The 22,695-nt window shown below is 44.3% G+C and overlaps 1 protein-coding gene across 1 annotated transcript in view; it reads left to right on the top strand.

Moving 5' to 3' along the window:
- kcnh8 (potassium voltage-gated channel, subfamily H (eag-related), member 8) overlaps nucleotides 1-22,695 on the top strand; it is a 191,791-nt gene that overhangs the window by 36,711 nt on the left and 132,385 nt on the right. Inside the window, 4 exon segments of the mRNA XM_055157118.1 lie at nucleotides 3,403-3,534; nucleotides 20,014-20,141; nucleotides 22,396-22,453; nucleotides 22,456-22,632. Coding sequence (XP_055013093.1) covers nucleotides 3,403-3,534; nucleotides 20,014-20,141; nucleotides 22,396-22,453; nucleotides 22,456-22,632 — 495 coding nt within the window.

A 22,695-nucleotide genomic window follows, 5' to 3' on the forward strand; every position in this document is an offset into this window, starting at 1 on the left:
CAGAATGTTTAGAAGCAGATGACGATTTTACACTACCGTTCAAAAGTTTGGGGTCGTCCAGACAATTTTGTGTTTTCCATGAAAAGTCACACTTTTATTTCCCACCATGAGTTGTAAAATGAATAGAAAATATAGTCAAGGTTAGAAATAATGATTTGTATTTGAATTTTTTTATTTTTTCCTTCAAACTTCGACTAGGGATGGGCATGATTAGTCGATTAATCGATAATTGATCATTAAGAATTTCATCAATTACGTTGATTTTAATGGACAAACTGAATGTATGTGTGTGTGTCGTGACCAAACAGGTGTGTACATGTGTCTCTGCATCAGAAGGAGCGAGACACAAACAGTGGGTCAGTCTGTAACGAACCGAAGCACAAATGTGAATGATTACAACCAGGATTTGTAGAAGAAATTCCACACTTTCCGTTGCGTTGGGACAAGTGTGAGTCCATGTGCACAGTGGATAAAGCAGCACATATGTTTCTGTGTCCAGTGGGAAAAAGTTTTTCCAGGTGAGAGTCGCTCAATGTGGATGACGAGGCCCCGCCCCCCTCCCCCCGTACGCTGTCCTGGTTTTTGACAAACACAAATCTGGTCACACTGACCTGTATTCACCTGAGTCATGTCTTTTAATCCAACACAAGTTGAACCACATCAGCGACACAAGAGCTGGAGTTTTATCTTCACTTAGTTTATGTAAATTAGTGATGTGGTTTTAAGTTTTGTTTCTGTGAGATTTGAACAAAACTGAATTAAACACATTATAATGTCAAACAGCTGATGTGGATCTAGAGTCGTTATGTTTATATGTCGTAAAGTTGAATTTATTGATGCAGATTAGTGCAGATAGTAATAATAATGATGATCATTTTTATTTAAAAACATTAATGATTAATCGATAATCGATCGTTAATTCTTCCGACAATCGATTAAGAAAATTTCACCAAATGCCCGTCCCTACTTTCGATAAAGAATTCTCAAGTTGCAGCAGTTGCAGCATCACAGACCTTTGGCATTCTAGCTGTTCATTTGTTGAGGTCATCTGGACAAATTTCACCCCTCGCTTCAAGAATCTCCTCCCACAAGTTGGATTGTCTGGATGGACACTTCTCTTTCTACTCTGCTCAGAGCCTTTTTGTGCTGTTCTCTGAAGGGAGTAGTTCACACAACTGTAGGAAATCTTCAGTTTCTTGGCAATTTCTTGCATGGAATAACTTTAATTTCTAAGAACAAAAATAGACTGTTGAGTTTCACATGAAAGTTCCTCTTTTTCTGGCCATTTTGAGCGTTTAATTGATCCCACAAATGTTCTAACATGATGCACAAGGGTTTTCTACTCATCCTTTAGCCTTCTGACACAATGAACAAACACATTGTACCATTAAAACACTGGAGTCACAGTTTTTGGAAGTGGGCCTCTTTACACCTCTGTAGATATTGCATCCAAAAAACAGACATTTGCAGCTAGAATAATCATTTACCACATTAATGATGTATAGAGTTTATTTCTGATTAGTTTAAAGTTCTTCATTGAAAAAAACACTGCTTTTCTTTCAAAAATAAGGACATTTCTAAGTGACCCCAAACTTTTGAACGGTAGTGTAGATGTAAAGTTTTGTTTTTGTTTTTTCAGGTTGAGTCGTTCACTCCCAAACAAAATCATTTTGTTTCTTGAATCTGCTGCTCACACTCACCCAAGACTGAAACTTTGCAGATGATTTCCAGATGATCTCGCTGCATGGACACATCATTTCACACTTTAAAGTCATTTTCTGGTGTGTCTGAAGAGTTTAGATATTTTACATTTTGGCAGTTTTTTTTTTTTGCAGTGAACAAACTTGAAACTCTCCAGTGTGAAACCGTTTTCCCACATTCTTCAAACTCTTTAAAGTTCGTTTGTCTCTGGGCGATTTCACTAAACACAAACAAAAACAGTCAGAAGGTTCTGGGTTTGCTTCTCTGTGTTGAGTTTGCATGTTCTCTCTGTGTCTGTGGGCACGTCCATCAAACTGAAACCTGCACAACACGTCAGATCCTCCAGACCCGGTCCAGATCCTCCAGCTGAGGTCCTGACCCAGACCTGGTCCAGATCCTCCAGCTGTGGTCCTGACCCAGACCTGGTCCAGATCCTCCAGCTCAGTCCTGACCCAGACCCGGTCCAGATCCTCCAGCTGAGGTCCTGACCCAGACCTGGTCCAGATCCTCCAGCTGAGGTCCTGACCCAGACCTGGTCCAGATCCTCCAGCTGAGGTCCTGACCCAGACCTGGTCCAGATCCTCCAGCTGAGGTCCTGACCCAGACCTGGTCCAGATCCTCCAGCTCAAGTCCTGACCCAGACCCGGTCCAGATCCTCCAGCTGAGGTCCTGACCCAGACCTGGTCCAGATCCTCCAGCTGTGGTCCAGACCCAGACCTGGTCCAGATCCTCCAGCTGAGGTCCTGACCCAGACCTGGTCCAGATCTGGAGTTGGTCCCACTGCTCCTGACATGTTTAACCCAGTGAGACTGAAGGACGAACGGGTCAAATACAGAGAGTTTGTCTAAAGAAACAATGAAATGTATTTTAACTTTATGATACTAAACACTGTCTCTGTGTGTGTGTGTGTGTGTGTATGTTTGTTGTTCATTGTGTGTATGTTTGTATGATTGTGTGTGTTGTGTGTGTGTGTATTGTGTTGTTTGTGTGTATGTGTGTTTGTGGTGTGCGTATGTTTGTGTTTCATTTGTTGTGAATGGTGTGTGTTATGTGTATGTATGTGCGTATGTGTGTGTGTGTTGTGTGTGTGTTGTGTGTGTGTGTGTGTGTGTGTGTATGTTTGTGTGTGGTTGTATGTCTGTTTCGTTGTGTGTATGTTTGTATGATTGTGTGTGTGTTGTGTGTGTGTTGTCTGTGTGTTGTGTGTGTTTGTCTGTGTGTGTCTGTGTGTGTCTGTGTGTGATTGTGTGTGCTTGTGTTGTGTGTGTGTATGTTTGTGGTTGTGTGTGTTTCGTGTGTTGTGTGTTATGTGTATGTTTGTGTATGTGCGTGTGCGTGTGTTTGTGTTGTGTTGTGTATGTTTGTGTTGTGCGTGTGTGTGTGTGTGTATGTTTGTATGATTGTGTGTGTTGTTGTGTGTGTGTTGTGTGTGTTGTGTGTGTGTGTGCTGTGTGTATGTGTGGTTGTATGTGTTTCGTTGTGTGTATGTTTGTGTATGATTGTGTGTATGTGTGTTGTATATGTGGTTGTGTGTGTGTGTGTGTGTGTGTATGATTGTGTGTGTGTGTGTGTGTGTGTGTGTGTGTGTGTGTGTGTGTGTGTGTGTGTGTGTGTGTGTGTGTGTGTGTGTGTGTGTGTGTGTGTGTGTGTGTGTGTGTGTGTGTGTGTGTGTGTGTGTGTGTGTGTGTGTGTTGTGTACAGCGGAGCAGTTCTGGTGCCTTCTGGACATTGTGCCGATTAAAAACGAGAAAGGCGACGTGGTTTTGTTCCTCGCCTCCTTCAAGGACGTCACCGACACCAAAGCCAAAGCCATTCACGAGGACAAGAAGGAAGGTGAGCGCCTGCCACAGCACCTGCACCTGCCACAGCACCTGCCACAGCACCTGCCACAGCACCTGCACAGCACCTGTCACACAGCAGGAGGGCACCAGGCTTCTCCACATGTAAACATGTTATTGAATCCAAACTGGTCCCATTAAAATCAAGATAAATTTTTAATCAAATGTTTTTATCGCCTGTAGTTTCTCCCTCTGGTCACGTTTACATGTTATTTTTTTATTTTTTTTTATTATTTTTTTTTTTAATTCCAAATGAATAGTTCTGAATTAAAATATTCTTCAAGTTTACATGGACACAATAATTACGTCTTTGGGAAGAAAACACACACTTCAGCTGCTCCCGGCACAAACATGATCCAAACTTTTCCCGCAGTGGTTCCGATAATAATTGCGGAGCAGCAGCTGAAGAATTGTCTCATCTCGCTTTCTTATTCTTATTTCTTTATTTGTAAAGGGACAGAGCATATTCATGAACATTTAAAATTTAAGTAAGTGCAAACCCCCTCCTCCCGTACATCTCGCGGACCGTCCCCCTCCTGTACGCTGACCGCCCCACTAAACCAGAACTGGACCAGGTCTAAAACAAGTCTAAAAACTGATCTAAAACGGTTCTAAAAACAGGATTAAAACGGGTCTAAAACAGGGTCTAAAACTCATCTTAAAACGGGTCTGTAAACAGGTCTAAAACAGGACTAAAAACAGGTTTAAATCGGGGTCTAAACCAGGTCTAAAAACGGTCTAAAACAGAACTAAAACAAAATTAAAATGGGACTAAAACAGGGTCTAAAACCAGGTCTAAAACAGGATTTAGCCAGGACTTAACCATGGCACGTGGACCACTTCCTCCCATACTCCCCCCTCCAGTCTGCAAAATATTGTCTCATATAAAACCAACAAAGTTTGGAACCACTGATCTACAGGACAGAAAAGTACAGCAACAATCACACAAAAGCACACAACACCAGCACACACACTGTACACACACTGTACACACACTGTACACACACTGTACACACACAACTCTCTTCAGACGGTTCATTTGAAGTTAAATCGTTAGTTAAAGAGTTTCCAGATCTGGACGTCAGAGTCTCGAGGTGGAATCCATCACAACTTCACCTGAATCACGTCCTCTTCTCTCTGAAAACCCCCAGAATCATCTTTAACACTCTCAGGTGTTGCTGTGTCCTCATCTGAAGTGTTTCTGCCGAGCTGTGAGACCCCGAGTCCCGCACAAACACACAAATACACAAAAACACAAACGCACAAACACAAACCCAAACCTCACCTGACCTCAATTAAAGTTTCTGAACAACAGCCCGTAAAACGTCCTCACAAAATGTTCCTCCAGAGCGCGACGTCCTTCCCCTCTGTCCCCTAAAAAACAAACGAGGAAACAAGACGACGGAGGCAGAGGGACGTCACCGCAGCGTTCGGCGACGGCAGGCTCTACTCGCGTTCCGTCGCAAACCCGGGAGACGTTTGGAAACATGCGGTGAAACTTCTGGTGTAGTTCTGCACAGATTTCTATCCTATGCACACGGATATTTCTGAAAGCTTTCTTACTCCATAAATTTGGCGCCTCGTCTCTTCTAATCGCATGAACCCAGTGCGCTCGGAGTCGTGCGTCAGCGGGGAAACGGTGAAAACTTGAGGTGTGGTTGGAATTGTTCATGAGCCGAACATAAGGGGTGGGCAAACTTTTTGGCTTGGGGGCCACAAAGGGTTTTGAAATTTGACTGAAGGGCCGGACAGGAGCAGATGGATAAAAAAAAAAAAAAATTAATCATTATTACTAACAGTTTATATTTAAAAGCAGTGAAGGTTGTGTTCTCCTTCAGGATATTATCATCATCACTCTCCTACTGACTCTTTATTTCAAAAATGGCAGAAGATGCAGCTCTACTTCTGTTCAATGTGCATCTTCAAAACTCAACAACGACCAACACGAGGACAGAACAGTTTCAGTGTGTCAGGAAACGAGCAACGTGTTAAATTCAAGCTGGTGCATTGTTTATAATAAGTGCGTGAACATGCACATCAGTATCTCGGTTACGATCAAGTTTTTTGAGTCATGCTGCATGTAAACGCACTTTCCCAGTTACAAGAATGTAAAGTTGAGGGCGAATGCATTCAAAAGAGAAATACTTCCTGAAATAGTTTCTGGGGCAGAATCTAGTTGTAGTCGTCATCAAACTTTCTTTAGCCAACCTCCCTAAACTGGAATTCTCACTGACGACCAAAATGCACGATTGCTACACAACACAGCTCTGTACGAGCCTCGGCCCAACCAGATTTTAACAAGCCCAACTGAACTTCTACACACAAACACGCTCCATGACGTAAGAGCCCGGCTCCACTGCACTCGTATTTACTCTCACGTATGACGTATTCTGCATTACGCGCTGCAACTATTGGACGTGTAAGTTTCAGAACGCATGAAAAGTGAATGAGGTCTGCTCCACTACACAATATAGGCGAGCGGATGTCCTATGCGAGTATATCTCATTGAAAAACAGAGCCCATACTGCGAGATTATGCATGTAAACACTGACACGTGCAAAGAAGCCAGAGCCTTAAAGGTTGGAAAGAAGATTTTCCAAAGAAAGAGAAATGCAGCGACTGTTTATTCGTTTTCAAATGTCGCGCTTCGCTCCTTTTCCCCTTCTTTTCTTCTTTCCGTGACGTCAAAAACGGACTTTCTTTTGCGATGAACTGGTTGTGAATTCTTGTCGGCCATTACAACAAACTTTGTGCGAACTGAGAGGAAGCTACAGTTCGAAAAAGACGCCAAGAAACCGCTGTGCTGGTCGAGTAAACGGCACCAGTGCGTGAGAGGAAAACATAAACCGTGTGATCCCAGCGCAAAGTCAGTGACGCTAGATACATAGGAAGTTTGATTGACAACCCAACAGCCAATAGATAAAGAGGTAGCCTTGTTTTCTATTGGCCGATGTTTATCCGGCCTCACCACGTTCACAGTTGATGGATTTTCATTCTCTTTTTTTTGGTCACCATAATTACAAGGCTGCTGCATCTCTGATTCTATTTTGAACTTTCACTGACAATTTGAAACAAACAAAGAAATCCTCCATACCACCTTTAAGATGTTCCATATGCTAAACTTTGTAACACAGACTCTCTGACTTTGCTTTTAACCCACTCAAAATGGAAACAGTGCAGTGTTATGTCTTGAACACTTCTACCTCGCTCATGGTCCGAATACACCGACTGAAAATGATTCCTGTCATTGCTAGTCCAAAAGAACACTTTCCCATAAAGCATTGCAGCCAACATAATACGCCACACGTCAATGTATATATTAGTGCACCATCTACTGGGAAACGCCGGAAATGCAGGAAAAATAAAACATTAACAAGGTTTATTATTATAATTCAAGTTTGGCGGGCCAGATTAAAAGGTTTAAAGGGCCACAGTTTGCCCACCCCTGCGCTACAGGGACATGGAGATGAAGAAAACTGGGACATTTTCTCAGTTTTCCTACATTTTGACAAGAAATTCGTCATCGCCTGTTTCCAAACATCTAACTGGATTTGTGCCGTAATGTGAACTGAGTCCGTTTGGAGTAAATGCTGCTTTCGCTTGAGCTCGGGACTTGGGAGAAAACCGACCTCCACCTCGAGAAAGTGCAATAAAACGGCCAATCAAAACGAGGTTCTGAAACACAAACTCGTTCGCTCGTTCGGCGCAGATCGAGTCGGGTGGATTTATGTCACAGCATAAATGTCGGCGCACACCGTAAACGGGGAGAATTGTCTTTGGGTCATGTTGATGTGTTCAGTTGTGTCTGTGCAGAGAAAGCGTCTTCTGAAAACTTTGTAGATTTATTTTTATTTTACATTTAGAACATTTAGACTTTCTCTCACGTCATTTGACATTAGACGCAAGTTTTTTTCTGGACATGAAAAAGTCAAACTGCCAGAAATGAGTCGCCTCAGGGTTGAGTCAAATCCGTGTGTCGTTCGTTCATTTGTTTTTCAAATTAAAACCAAAAATAAGAAATAAAAACCCAACAGTTTTCTTCATTATTTGTCTCCAAAACCAAAATGGAAAAAACAGATAATGAGTCATTTTTTTCTGTTTTTGATTTTGTGTTTAAAAGAAAAATGGGAAAAGTGGATAACGGACTGAACTAGGACTAAACCAGGTCCAGGACCAGACTGAGACCAGGACTTAGACCGGGACCAGACCAGGACCAGACCATGATTCAGACCTGGACTGAAAAAGGTTCAGTCCAGTTTAAGTCACGTAAACGGGAAACAGCCGTTATTTGTTTTTTCCATTTTTCATTTAAACACGAAATCGAAAACTGAAAAAAATGAATCATTTTCAGTTTTTTTTTTTTTTTTTCTTTTTGGTTTTGGAGACAAATAATGAAGAAAACAGTTATTTTTTTGTTTTCTTATTTTTGGTTTTATTTTGGAAAACAAATGAACGAACGACGCACAGATTCAGGAGGTTGAGTTCTTTGAGAGTCGGATGTGTCTTTCTACGAAGCTCGTCCCAAATGTGGTTCTACAAACTGTGTCTGGGATTCATAAGCTCCATATTTTCCCCGACTGTTGCAGTGGAACATTTACGACGGATGCTGGGAAAACTGACCCACATTTATCAACTACTGACATTTAAGAGAACGCAGCGTAAGTTCCATATTTGGAATTCTGACCGCGAGTATCATAGCAACCAAAGAGCCAATCAGGAGCGAGGTGGTTGAAGGTAACGGCCCCTTCCACCCGCCGCTGGTTTGGCGGGAGCGATGCTGAACAACTCCGTCAATCAGACCTGTTGATAAAGCTGACTGGAGCAACGTCGAGGAAAAGAAGCCCCGATGACCTGTTTTCACAACGACCTGAAGTGTCCTGCTGTAGGTTTGTGGAATCAGAAAACACTAGACCACAGGTGTCAAACATACGGCCCGGGGGCCGGATCCGGCCCTCCAAGACCTTTAATGTGGCCCTCGGCTGATTTTCAACTAAAATATTTTAATCATATTTTCTATTAAATATTGGTAATTTTCTGTTCCGCTTAGCATAGCAGTAAATGGTAAATGGTCACATTTTTCTACAGTGCTTTTCCACCTTCAAGGCACTTAAAGCGCTTTGTCTCCAGCGTCTCTGTACGTGGCCCCTCCCACCAGAGCAGCACAAATGAAGACTTGTCTCTTTCCAAACGCTCTTAAAGGACGATCGTTTTGACTGTTGACCGTGACACCCTCATCAGAAAAATGTCCAACATGAGAAAAGTGGAGCCGAGTGCAGGATTTTACAACAAAAATGGACTTATTCCTGTTTACAGACAAGTTCATGTTAAAACATTGTTTTGAAATAGCTGTTTTTTTTCATATTATAATATTTTGTAAAAGAAAGAGTTCATCAATTAAAAAAGATTTCTGTAATAGATTTGTGTTTCTCTGCACAAATATTTGAACTTATTGCTGGTTTGGGGGTTTATATGCCATGAGTTTTCTGATCCGGCCCCGTTTAGGATCAAAGTAGGCTGGATACGGCCCCCGGACCAAAATGAGTTTGACACTCCCTGCACTAGACGGTTCGCAAAATCCCTGGAAGTGTGAGTTCAGGCACCAGCCAATCAGAGGAGAGACAGACATTCTGTGTTGGCAACGATTCCCCAGATCCCCGAGGATTAAAAGGTGAAACAAAGAGAATGTTTGGTGAATTTGATCTTGGGGAAAGTCGTTATTGTTCTTCTTCCTACAGGATTTGGAGCTTTACAAACGTCACGACCAAACAGCAGCGACTGGTTCAATAAAAGAAGTTCCGTTTACTGTCGAGTGAACGAATCCTAATGCTGCAGGTCACACGGTTTCACTCCATTTTCATTCCATGAAGTGAAACCGGCTGATGAATCAGGCGAGAACAATGACAATTCTGTTGCCAAAATGCGTGCGCATCTTTTTTTCTTTTTTTATCATTTCGGCCCTAAAAGGGTTTATCGGTCTGTTATTCATGTTCATATTGTGATTTAACGGATATAATAAGGACATGGAAATAAATCCCCCAGGATCACGTAGAGCAGGTTAATATGAACATTTTCAGACCAAAATTCCGAGTTTCAGAGCAGCAGGTGCAGACAGAGGAGCCACGGTTTTTCAACGGAATCTGAACTGGAGCCAGAGTCCGTGCAGCCAGAACAGGCTGCATCATTTACCCCAGTGTCAGAAATTCAACTTGTCCCCAATTTTAAAATGTGACAAAACCAATTAAAATCTGTAAAATATTTGATTTGTTCAATTGAATAAAATCTTCTGGATCCACCAAGTCTCTTAAGTTCCATCCTCAGTGTCCAGAAAAGACGAGGAGAAAATTCAGTTTGTCGACAAAAGTTAGTTTGGTGAAGACGTTTCTCAGCTCATTCAAGCTGCTTCTTCAGTTCTGGTCAGACGCTGGTCAGAACACACACTTGTTCACAAACTAAACAAGAGTGTGTGTGTGTTAGTTTCAGAGTAGTTTCAGAGTAGTTTCAGTGTAGTTTCAGAGTAGTTTCAGTGTAGTTAGCTCCTCCCTGCAGATATAAGGAAGTGTCACCAGCGTCTGACCAGAACTGAAGAAGCAGCTTGGATGAGCTGAGAAACGTCTTCAACCAAACTCACTTTTGTCCAGTCGACAAACTGAATTTTCTCCTCTTGGATCAGTTTTTCTCAAATATCTTTAAAAATAATCCATTTAGGGCCACGGTGTCGATGAAAGTTGAATATAAATGTTGCGCATCTTTTGGTAACAATTTTAAATCTCTATCTCCAGAACTTTCTAAGATATGAACATTTAGTCAAGATTTTGAGTGTTTTGATCCAAAATCCACAAAGTCCAAAGATGAAATGACATAAAGTTTGTTGTTTCTGTGGCGTCTGTATAAAAAAGTGGAGTAAGTGAGCGTCTCAACGACTCGTACGACTCAGGGTTTGAGAAACACAAGTTTACACAAAGAATCAGGATGGAAATGAGAAGATGAAATGAAAGACGTAAAGTTTCAAGTTCCATAACGTGTTTTAGGTTTTACATTTGTTAAAAATCAGGATCTGTCGCTTATTCAAGGTCCTTGAATCCCAAAGAAATGACACTTTTGCCAAATCTCAGAAAATAATGACGATCGAGACAAAAAACTGTTCATATTTAACTTCTATTGATTCTATTGGACTAAATTAACTATTTTATGATGTTATTAAAAAAAGTTGGTGGAGCATTCGCCCACTGATCTGAAGGTTGGTGGTTTGATTCCAGCTCTCAACATAAACATCACAGGTTGAGCATCAGATCCACTGACCCACAGGAGCTGGTGCGATTCCAGCTTCCACAGATGAATGCTGTCGTTGTGTCCTTGGGCAAGACACTTAACCCACCTTGCCCACAGTGTCTGCGTACACTGGTGTGTGAATGTGTGTGTGAATGTGTGAGTGGTTCCTTGTTGTAAAGAGCTTTGAGCCTTGAAGGTGGAAAAGCGCTATAGAAAAATGTGACCATTTACCATTAAAGAAAAACTGATGTTTCAGCTCAGATTTAAAGGCTCCTGCAGACACTAAACTTCAGAGTCTTGGTGGACCCAGTAAACATCAAGAGAATTTCATGAAATTTCTCACGGAACTTTACTTTGGCAAAAGGTAAAAAAAAATTATACAAGGTACAGATTGATTTTCAAAAATGTTTCAAAAAGTTGGGTAAATGATTCTCCCTGAGGCTGAAGCGTCTCCGTGCTCACGTCCAGCTGAAACGCGGCGGCTCGCGGGTTAACTCTGTCCTTTTCTATTCACACTGTGTCCCCTCCCACCTCCGTCGTCTTATATTTAAACTGTCCCCTGAGCGTTTCGTCCCCCGTCCCCGCGCAGGACGTGCAGGACACCGCGTCCTCGCCCAAACTTATGTCCGTGAAGTTTATGTCCTCCTCTCCTCTCGCGTTTTCCCTTTCCATACGTCCTCTCTCACCTCTGCGCTCGTCCTATACCCCCCCCCACACACACACACACACACACACACGCACACACACGGCGCCCCCTCCTGTCGGGACGGGGGGGAAATTCATGAGCTCTATAAATAGCGTGGAGGGGGAGGGGGATGAGGAGGAGCGTCCCCCAAGGCTGCGCGGTTATGGATGGGCCCTGTCTGCGCTCTCGTCTGGGGCCCGTACATTCTAACATACTGTAACACACACACGCGCACACACACACACACACACACACACACACACACACACACACACACACACACACACACACACACACACACACACACACACACACACGCGCGGTTGTACTCAGTCATACATATAAGGCCGGACCCGCTGACAGTCAGTAGCGTCTCATCCTTGAGCTTCGTCGAACGCGATTCTTCAAACACGAATATATTCAAAACAGGACGAGTGTTTGTGTGCTGAAAAAATACACAAAAACTGAACGAAATGAACACACACACACACACACACACATTACAGAACACACTGGAGCGGGGGATTTTTAACACACGTTTAGATCAGCGTGTTCCTTTTACTGTTCTGAAAACGTTACATTCAACCAAAAACAGGGACGGGCATTCAGTTACATTTTCTTCATTGTTGGGAGAATTAACGATTAATTTTCAATTAATCATCAATGTTTTTTTAATTAAAATGATCATCATTATTATTACTATATAAATAAACTCAACTTTATAACATATAAACAGAACGAGTCTAGATCCACATCAGCCCGTTTGACATCATCATGTGTTTAATGCAGCTTTAACACTTTTGTTTGTTTTACACAAACTAAATTTGAAACCACATGACTCATTTGCATAAACTATAAGCTCTACAAAAACAGTCGATAGTCCTGGTTTGGTCCTGGTTTGGTCCTGGTTTGGTCCTGGTTGGGTCTTGGTTTGGTCCTGGTTGGGTCCTGGTTTGGTCCTGGTTGGGTCTTGGTTTGGTCCTGGTTGGGTCCTGGTTGGGTCTTGGTTTGGTCCTGGTTTTGGTCCTGGTTTGGGGTCCTGGTTGGGTCCTGGTTGGGTCTTGGTTTGGGTCTTGGTTGGGTCTTGGTCCTTGGTCCTGGTTTGGTCCTGGTTGGGTCTTGGTTTGGTCCTGGACTGGTTTGATACTAAAGCCAGAGTTTAAACCTGATTTCTCAGCGTCTTAATTGGAAGCGCGGTCTGTTTTAGACTTAACTCTCTCCGTGCAGACGTTGCAGATTCGCAACAGCTAAATGCCAACGACCTACTTACTCCACTTCCGTACTGTATGAGCTTTTTTTAGTCAGGAGCCTTTTTCCATCCATGCTGATAAACGTGGACGATGCAGACTGTGTGAAGGGCCGTTCACACCGAGGCGTCAAAGTGTGAAGTTTCTATGTGAAGTCCATGTGGACTAGAGCGTCCTGCGTTTTTGCGGCGCGTCTTCAGCATCAGCGCGGCGCGAATCTGGCGTCAACGCGGCGCGTCTTGAGTGTTTTGGCGTCGACGCTCTAGACGCGCGTCCAAGGCGTCAGCGTCAAGAAGTTGAAAATGCTGAACTTTTCGCGTCAGACGCTCCGGGTCGACCAATCAGGGACGAGTATCCAGAGACGCAACGACGTTATTATCAGGAAGAAAAACCCGAGAATCAGAACGAGAACCACAAACATGAACGGAGAATAAATATATACACCACAATCACCGAGACGATCGCCAGGACTAGACCGGGACTAAACAAGGACTAGACTGGGACTAGACCGAGACTAGACCGGGACCAAACCAGGACAAGACTGGGACTAAACAAGGACAAGACCGAGACTAAACCACAACTAGACCGGGACTAGACCAGGACTAGACCGGGACTGATCCAGTGTCAGTAGTGGAGTATAAACATATATACGCTCCAGTCGTCGAGTCGATTTCCTCCGCTGATGTTTTATGTCATAAAAACACTAAAGTCTCTCTCAATCTGGTCTGACATTGTTTCGGGGAAAGACCAGGACCGGGCTCTTGTTTCCAGGACAACGGACGCACGTCAAGTATTTTTCTCCCGTTCGTCCACGGCGTCAAAGACACGAGCGTCGACGGCGTCTAAACTCAAATGCAAAGGCTCCAAATAGAAACGTCAAGGCGTTTTTTGACGCTTTGGTGTGAACGAACCTTAAGAACGGCTACACACAAACGACCTGCAAGAACTGCAAAGTACTTTTGTGCTTTTCAAAGGATAAAAATTGTTTCTTGGAGAACCACACGAAGAAAGTGCTGTTGTTCTGCCGCTGTGAAGCTGTTACACTCTGCTTTTGTTTTCATTGTTATGAAAAGTGGTTTACATATAAAGTTAGAGTTCATATCATTTTCAGTCTTCAGTGTTAATTTATCAAACCGGACCAGAACACACTGCATGTCAGGATTGTATATTATATTTGTATATGATCATTTTCCCCAAATGTCAGATTTTTCCTGATACTAAATCTTAATTTGAGCCTGAGGGATAAGACCCATTTTAGTCCTGGTTTAGTCCCTAGTCGAGAACAAATGATTCATAAATATCATAAAACCATCTCACATTACAAATAAATAAATAAAAAAATCTGAAATATTCAGACAGGTTTTGGTGTATTGTGAATTCTATGATATATTCTTAATTTATTCCTTGATCATGTGAACGTTTATTCGATTAAATGTTCTTAATCGATCGTCGGGAGAATTAACAATTGATTTTCAGTTAATCATTAACATTTTTATGTTACAATGATGATCATTATTATTACTATATAAATAAATTCAACTTTACAACATATAAACAGAACGAGTCTAGAGCCTCATCAGCCCGTTTAATAATATCATGTGTTTAATGCAGATTCGATACGTTTGTTTGTTTTACACAAACTAAATTCAGCTCTTTGGTCGACTCTGATCGGCCCGTTTAAGGTCATTTGGAATTAAAATAAACATATTTTATCATTTTACCTCTGTAATTTTACTAAAGCACTAAAAAAGTGTTTTTTAAATGACATTTTTTGTTCAGATGTTTCACTTTTTCATCAGTCAGAACATAAACTTCTCCCAGTCTGAGCAGCTCGTCACAACAATGAGACTTACTGTTTTTTTGGGTTTTTTTTTTTTACAAAGAAATACAGTTAATATTATGATGAGCTTAAACATGTGCAACTGGAAAATAAAGGACAGAGACGTGACTTGAAAAGACGTCATTAAAATGTAAAACCCTTGGTTAAAAACACCTGTCTTACCTTAAAATCTCAAATACCCGGAGGGAAAAAATCTGCCACAGGTTTAACTCTCTAAAAACACAGTTAAAACCCAATAAAACTGGTTTTAAAAAGCTAAAATAGTTCAAAAGTTGAAGTTAAAAAATAGTTAATCACACTTTTACTCCAACTTGGGTACAGAGCGTAACTGTAAAACTTGATACACGGTAGTTTTGTTTTTTCAGATTTTTATGTAAAGGCTCTTTATCTGATAAAAATAAAAAAAATATATAAAATTACTCGAGTAGTAGATGTAATTGAGTAAATATAAGAGCACTGCCACCTCTGCTCATTGGCCCCAATCCGTGTGTCGTACGTTCATTCGTTTTTCAAAATAAAAAAAAAAAAAAAAAAAAAGTATTTTCTTCATTATTTGTCTAAAAAAAAGAAACTGAAAGCAATTCATTTTTTTCAGATTTTGTGTTTAACTGAATAATGGAAAAAACGGATTAACGGACTAAAAAAGGACTAAACCAGGTCTAAACCACCAGGTCTAAACCAGGACTAAACCAGGACTAAACCATAAACCAGGACTAAACCAGGACTAAACCAGGACTAAACCAGGACTAAACCAGGACTAAACCAGGACTAAACCAGGACTAAACCAGGACTACTAAACCAGGACTAAACCAAGACTAAACCAGGACTAAACCAGAACCAGGACTAAACCAGGACTAAACCAGGTAAACCAGGACTAAAGGACTAAACCAGGACTAAACAGGACTAAACAGTAAACCAGGACTAAACCAGACTAAACCTAAACCCAGGTCTAAACCAGGACTAAACCAGGTAAACCAGGTCTAAACCAGGTCTAAACCAGGACTAAACCAGGACTAAACCAGGACTAAACCAGGACTAAACCAGGACTAAACCAGGACTAAACCAGGACTAAACTAAACCAGGTCTAAACTAAACCACCAGGTCTAAACACTAAACAGGACTAAACCAGGTCTAAACCAGGACTAAACCAGGTCTAAACCAGCTCAGACCTAAAGTAGATCTGATCGTCTCTTCGTCTCTGTGGTCCATCCCTCCTTCCTTCCATCACTCTTCACTTTTCTCAAATCCAATCTGGCCTTCGTCTGGAGCGGCCGTCGTTTCCCATCGACTCCTCGCTCCATCCTCCATCCATCGCCCCCTTCCCCCTAGCCCCGCCTCCTCGCTCCCTCATTTCCTCGCCTCCTCGCTCCCTCTTCATCCCAAATCCAATCTCCTCGGACACCTCCTCCTTAGCCGCCCGCTCCTTTTCCTCCGTCCGTCCCATCCGTCTCTTCCTCGCACGCCCACACATGTGCAGAGGAAGAGGAGGAAGAGAAAGAAGAGGAAAAGGAGGAGGGGGAGGGGATAAGTGGCCGGTGCGTTCTGACATTTGAGCAGACGGCGCGGTGTTAAAGGGGCTGATTTTAAAAGCTCCGTCTGCGCTCGTGTGCAGCAGAGACAGAACGGACGGACGGACGGACGGACGGACGGACGTGTGCGGTGGACGGGGGTCTTCATCACGGAGCGAGTGAAGAAGAAGAAGAGGAGGAGGAGAAAAAGTGACTCCAGCTCAGAACGATTCAGTTTGATCTGAGGAGTTGGATTTAAAAGCTCGTTAAAAAAAAAAAAGTATTCCAGTGACTTTTTATGTGACGTTTTTGAGATTTATACTTTACGTTATATATAAAAACACGAGAGGAAGAGGAGGAAGAGAGGAGGAAGAGGGTAGGAGACGGAGCTGGTGAGAGGGGGAGGAGGAGGAGAGAGGTAGAGAGAGGAGAAAAACAGGAAGAGGAAGAAGCAAGAGGAAAGGACAGAACTGGAGAGAGGAGGAAGAAAAGAGGAAAAGGAGAAAGCTGGAGGGAAAGAGAGCGAACAGAGAGCTGAGGGAGGAGAGAAGAGAGGAAGAGAGAGGAGAGAGAGAGAGGAGAGAAGAGAGAGAGAGGAGGAAGAGGAAGAGGAGAGAGAGAGAGAGGAAGGAAGAGGAGAGAGGAGAGAGAGAGGAGAGAGAGAGAGGAAGAGAGAGAGGAAGAGGAGAGAGGAGAGGAAGAGGAGAGAGGAGAGGAGAGAGAGAGAGGAGAGAGAGAGAGAGGAGAGGAGAGAGAGAAGAGAGAGGAAGAGGAGAGAAGAGGAGAGGAAGAGGAGAGAGAGAAGAGGAGAGAAGAGAGGAGAGGAAGAGGAGAGGAAGAGGAGAGAGAGGAGAGAGGAAGAGGAGAAGGAGAGAGAGAGAGAGGAGAGGAGAGAGAAGAGAGAGAGGAAGAGGAAGGAGAAGAGGAAGAGGAAGAAGAGGAGAAGAGGAGAGGAAGAGGAGAGAGGAGAAGAGGAAGAGGAGAAGGAGAGAGGAGAGGGAAGAGGAAGAGGAGAGAGGAGAGAGAGGAGAGGAGAGAAGGAAGAGGAGAGGAAGAGGAGAGAGAAGAGGAGAGAAGAGAGAGAGGAAGAGGAGAGGAGAGAGGAGGGAAGAGAGAGAGGAGAGAGGAGAGGAGAGGAGAGAGAGAAGAGAGGGGAGAGGAGAGAGAGAGAGGAGAGAGAGGAGAGGAGAGAGGAGAGAGGAGAGAGAAGAGAGAAGAGGAAGAGAAGAGGAGAGAGAAGAGAGAGGAGAGAGGAGAGGAGAGAGAGAGAGAGAAGAGAGGAGAGAGGAGAGGAAGAAGAGAGGAGAAGAGAGAGAGAGGAAGAGAGGAAGAGAGAGAGAGAGAGAAGAGGAGAGGAAGAGGAGAGAGGAGAGGAGAGAGAGGAGAGAGGAAGAGGAGGAGAGAGAGAGAGAGAGAGAGGAGAGAGAGGAGAGAGAGAGGAGAGAGGAGAGGAGAGAGAGGAGAGGAGGAAGAGGAGAGGAAGAGGAGAGGAGAGGAGAGAGGGAGAGGAAGAGGAGAGGAAGAGGAGGAGAGGAGAGAGAGAGAGGAAGAGAGGGACAGAGTTGGGGAGAGGGGGATGAGGAGAGGAAGAAGAGAGAGAAGAGGAGAGAAGAGGAGAGAGGAGAGAGAGAGGAGAGAGAGAGAGAAGAGAAGAGAGAGAGAGAGAGGAAGAGAGGAAGAGGAGAGAGGAAGAGGAGAGAGGACAGAGTTGGGAGAGGGATGAGGACAGCTGAGCCTGCAGCTCCTGAAGCTTTTCTGGACGTTTCCTGTTGAAGTTTTGGCGACTGCAGCAAACACAAGTTTGTCCAGAAACTTCCACTTTGTAAAAAGAATCACGTTGTTCCAGAAGAATCGTCACCAGAGAAACTGAGTCACCGAAACTTCAGCAGGAAACATCCAGAACAACTTCAGGAGCTGCAGGCTCAGCTGTCCGTCAAACATGAGTGAGCCAATGGGAATGAACCTGTGGAAACCCCGCCCACCTGTCACACCTGTGCACACCTGTCCCACCTGTCCCACCTGTCACACCTGTCCCACCTGTCCCACACCTGTCCCACCTGTCACCTGTCCACCTGTCACACCTGTCACACCTGTCACACCTGTCACACCTGTCCCACCTGTCCACACCTGTCACCACCTGTCCCCACCTGTCACACCTGTCACACCTGTCACCACCTGTCACACTGTCACACCTGTCCCACCTGTCACACCTGTCACCACCTGTGTCACCCTGTCACCTGTCACACCCTGTCACACCTGTCACACCTGTCACACCTGTCACACCTGTCACACCTGTCCCACTGTCACACCTGTCACACCTGTCACACCTGTCACACCTGTCACCACCTGTCACCACCTGTCACACCTGTCACACCTGTCACACACCTGTCACACCTGTCACACCTGTCCCACCTGTCCACCTGCACCTGTCCACACCTGTCACCACCTGTCGTCACACCTGTCCCACCTGTCACACCTGTCACACCTGTCACACCTGTCACACCTGTCCCACCTGTCACACTGTCCCACCTGTCACACCTGTCACACCTGTCACACCTGTCACACCTGTCACCTGTCACACACACTGTCACACCTGTCACACCTGTCACACCTGTCACACATGTCCCACCTGTCACACCTGTCACACCTGTCACACCTGTCACACCTGTCCCACACACCTGTCACACCTGTCACCTGTCCACACCTGTCCCACACCTGTCACACACTGTCACACCTGTCACACATGTCACACCCGTCCCACACCTGTCACACCTGTCACACCTGTCACACCTGTCACACCTGTCACACCCCACCTGTCACACCTGTCACCACGTCACACCCGTCACACCTGTCACACACCTGTCCTGAACCAAAAACAAACAGCATCAAACAAAACTGAGAAAGACACAGAGCAAAAACAAAAACAACGTTTCCAAAGAGGCAAAAACAGAAATTTTACACAATTACACAAATAATTTGACTGCAAAGTTATTTATTTCATTTTACTTTTTTTGTTAGATTTTTTTTTATTTGGTATTTTGGAAAAAGTCACAGAGCACAAACATGAAAAAGAATCAGAACCAAAGAAAAATAAAACTGGGAAAGAGATGGAACAAAAATAAAAGAGGCAAAGACGGAGATTACAATTACACAAATAATTTAATTGCAATCTTATATATTTTATGTATTTTTTTTTTTTTTGGTCTTTTAGTTTATCATTTTTTGCTTGATGTTTTAAAGTTGATGTTTTGTGTGTAAGCGTGTGTGTGTGTGTGTGTGTGTGTGTGTGTGTGTGTGTGTGTGTGTGTGTGTGTGTGTGTGTGTGTGTGTGTGTGTCTGTGTGTGTATTAACATGTGTGTGTGTGTGTGTGTGTGTGTGTGTGTGTGTGTGTGTGTTGTGTGTGTTATTAACCAGTGTGTGTGTGTGTGTGTGTGTGTTGTGTGTATTAACCTGTGTGTGTGTGTGTGTGTGTGTGTGTGTGTATTAATCTGTGTGTGTGTGTGTGTGTTTGTGTGTGTGTGTGTGTGTGTGTTTCAGAGAGGAGGAGTGTGTGTGTGTGTGTGTGTGTGTATTAACCTGTGTGTGTGTGTGTGTTTTCAGAGAGGAGGAGTGTGTGTGTGTGTGTTTGTGTGTGTGTGTGTGTGTGTGTGTGTGTGTGTGTGTGTGTGTGTGTGGTGTATAATCGTGTGTGTGTGTGTGTGTGTGTGTGTTGTGTGTGTGTGTGTGTGTGTGTGTGTGTGTGTGTTGTGTGTGTGTGTGTGTAGAGAGGAGAGTGTGTGTTGTGTGTTGTGTGTGTGTATTAACCTGTGTGTGTGTGTGTGTGTGTTGTGTGTGTGTGTGTGTGTGTGTGTGTGTTCTGTGTGTGTGTGTGTGTGTGTGTGTGTGTGTGTGTGATTAACCTGTGTGTGTGTGTGTGTGTTTCAGAGAGGAGGAGGGAGCAGGTGAAGAGTTCTTCTCCGTTCAGTTCGTCTCGTCTCCGCAGCAGCACCGTCCTGTACCACATCTCTGGACACCTGCAGGGCCGCGAGAAGAGCAAGATCAAACTCAACAAGGTACGAGAGTACCACACGAGAGTACCACGAGAGTACCACGAGTACCAGAGTACCACAGAGTACCACACGAGTACACGAGAGTACCACACAGTACCACGAGTAGTACCAGGAGTACCACGAGAGTACCACGACACACGAGAGTACCACACAGACCACAAGTACACAAGTACACAGAGGAGTACCACAGAGTAGTAAGAGACCAACCGAGTACCACAGAGTACCACGAGCGAGTAGTACCACGAGAGTACCACAGAGTACCACAGAGTACCACAGAGTACACGAGGAGTACCACAGAGTACCACACGAGTACCACAGAGTACCACACGAGTACCACGAGAGTACACAGAGACCAGAAGTACCACGAGAGTACCACAGAGTACCACACGAGTACCACAGAGTACCACACGAGTAGTACCACAGAGTACCACACGAGGTACCACACACCACACGAGTATACCACACGAGTAGTACCACACGAGGAGTACCACACGAGGAGTACCACACGAGTAGTACCACCACGAGAGTACCACGAGAGTACCACACGAGTAGTACCACGAGAGTACCACACGAGAGTACCACACGAGTACCACACGAGTAGTACCACGAGAGTACCACGAAGTACCACACGAGTAGTACCACACGAGTAGTACCACACGAGTAGTACCACACGAGTAGTACCACGAGAGTACCACACGAGTAGTATCACACGAGTAGTATATCACACGAGTAGTATCACACGAGTACCACACGAGTAGTATCACACGAGTACGAGTAGTCACAGAGTACGAGTAGTCAGTACCACACGAAGTACACACGAGTAGTATCACACGAGTAGTACCACGTACACACAGTGTAGTATCACACGACCACACGAGTAGTACCACAGCGAGTAGTACCACACGAGTACCACACGAGTAGTATCACACGAGTAGTACCACACGAGTACCACACGAGTAGTACCACACGAGTAGTACCACACGAGTACCACACGAGTAGTATCACACGAGTATCCACACGAGTAGTACCACACGAGTAGTATCACACGAGTAGTATCACACGAGAGTAGTATCACACGAGTAGTACCACACGAGTACCACACGAGTAGTACCACACGAGTACCACACGAGTAGTATCACACGAGTAGTATCACACGAGTAGTACACAGTAGTATCACACGAGTAGTACCACACGAGTAGTACCACACGAGTACCACACGAGTAGTACCACACGAGTAGTACCACACGAGTAAGTACCACACGAGTAGTACCACACAGAAGTATACCACCACGGTAGTACACACGAGTAGACCGACCACACGAGTACACACGAGTAGTCCACTACCACGAGAGTAGTAGTACCACAACGATAGTATCACACGAGTAGTACCACACGAGTTACCACACCACAGAGTATACACAACGAGTAGTAACCACGAGTATACACACGAGGAGTACCACACACAGACACCACGTACCACACGAGTACCACACGAGTACCACATGGGCACCCCATGAGTACCACATGAGTACCACACGTGGAAAACATGGGTACACACATCAGACTCAACAAGATACAGGTACCGCACGGGTACACGCATCAAACTAGGACTAAACCAGGACTAAACCAGGTCCTAAACCAGACCAGGACTAAACCAGGACTAAACCAGGACTAAACCGGATAACAGGATTAAACCAGGATTAAACCAGGATAAACCAGGACTAAACTAGGACTAAACCAGGACTAAACTAGGACTAAACTAGGACTAAACTAAACAGGTCTAAACCAGGAAACTAAGGACTAAACCAGGGTAAACCAGGACTAAACTAGACTAAACTAGGACTTAAACCAGGACTAAACCAGTCTAAACCAGGACTAAACCAGGATTAAAAACTAGACTAAACCAGGACTAAACTAGGACAACCTAAACCAGGACTAAACAGGTAAACCAGACTTAAACCAGGAACAACCAGGACTAAACCAGGACTAAACCAGGATTAAACCAGGATTAAACATTTATTCAATTCCAAGTGTTTTTTTCTCTCAAAAATCCTTAGAAAAGAGCGGTGTCGCCTCTCCACAGATCTGACCTGGAACTCGATCTGGTCTTGGTCTGGTCTCCATGGAGATTGAACGGTTTAATGCCACACTGTGGAACATCTAAGCACCAGAAAAGTTCCCCAGCGCAGCTTTTAAACCAGATCATAAACGCGTCATAAACTCACGCGTGTTTTTCGGTGACGTGTTTTGTTTTCAGAACGTGTTCGGAGACCCGCCCGCGCTTCCCGAGTACAAGATCTCGGAGGCGAAGAAATCCGCTTCATCCTCCTGCACTACAGCACGATGAAGGCCGGCTGGGACTGGCTCATCCTCCTCGCCACCTTCTACGTGGCCGTCACCGTCCCGTACAACGTCTGCTTCATCGGAGACGACGAGGAGCTGACCCGGAGCACCACCGTCAGCGACATCTTCGTGGAGATCCTCTTCATCATCGGTGAGTCCAAACGTGAACATCAGTCCCACAGTTTCATCCCTCGTGTGTCAGTCTGACTTTCTG

The sequence above is a fragment of the Boleophthalmus pectinirostris genome, unplaced genomic scaffold (genome assembly GCF_026225935.1).
Source record: "Boleophthalmus pectinirostris isolate CB_2022bp ecotype Guang Dong unplaced genomic scaffold, ASM2622593v1 HiC_scaffold_21, whole genome shotgun sequence".
Taxonomy (NCBI): Eukaryota; Metazoa; Chordata; class Actinopteri; order Gobiiformes; family Gobiidae; genus Boleophthalmus; species Boleophthalmus pectinirostris.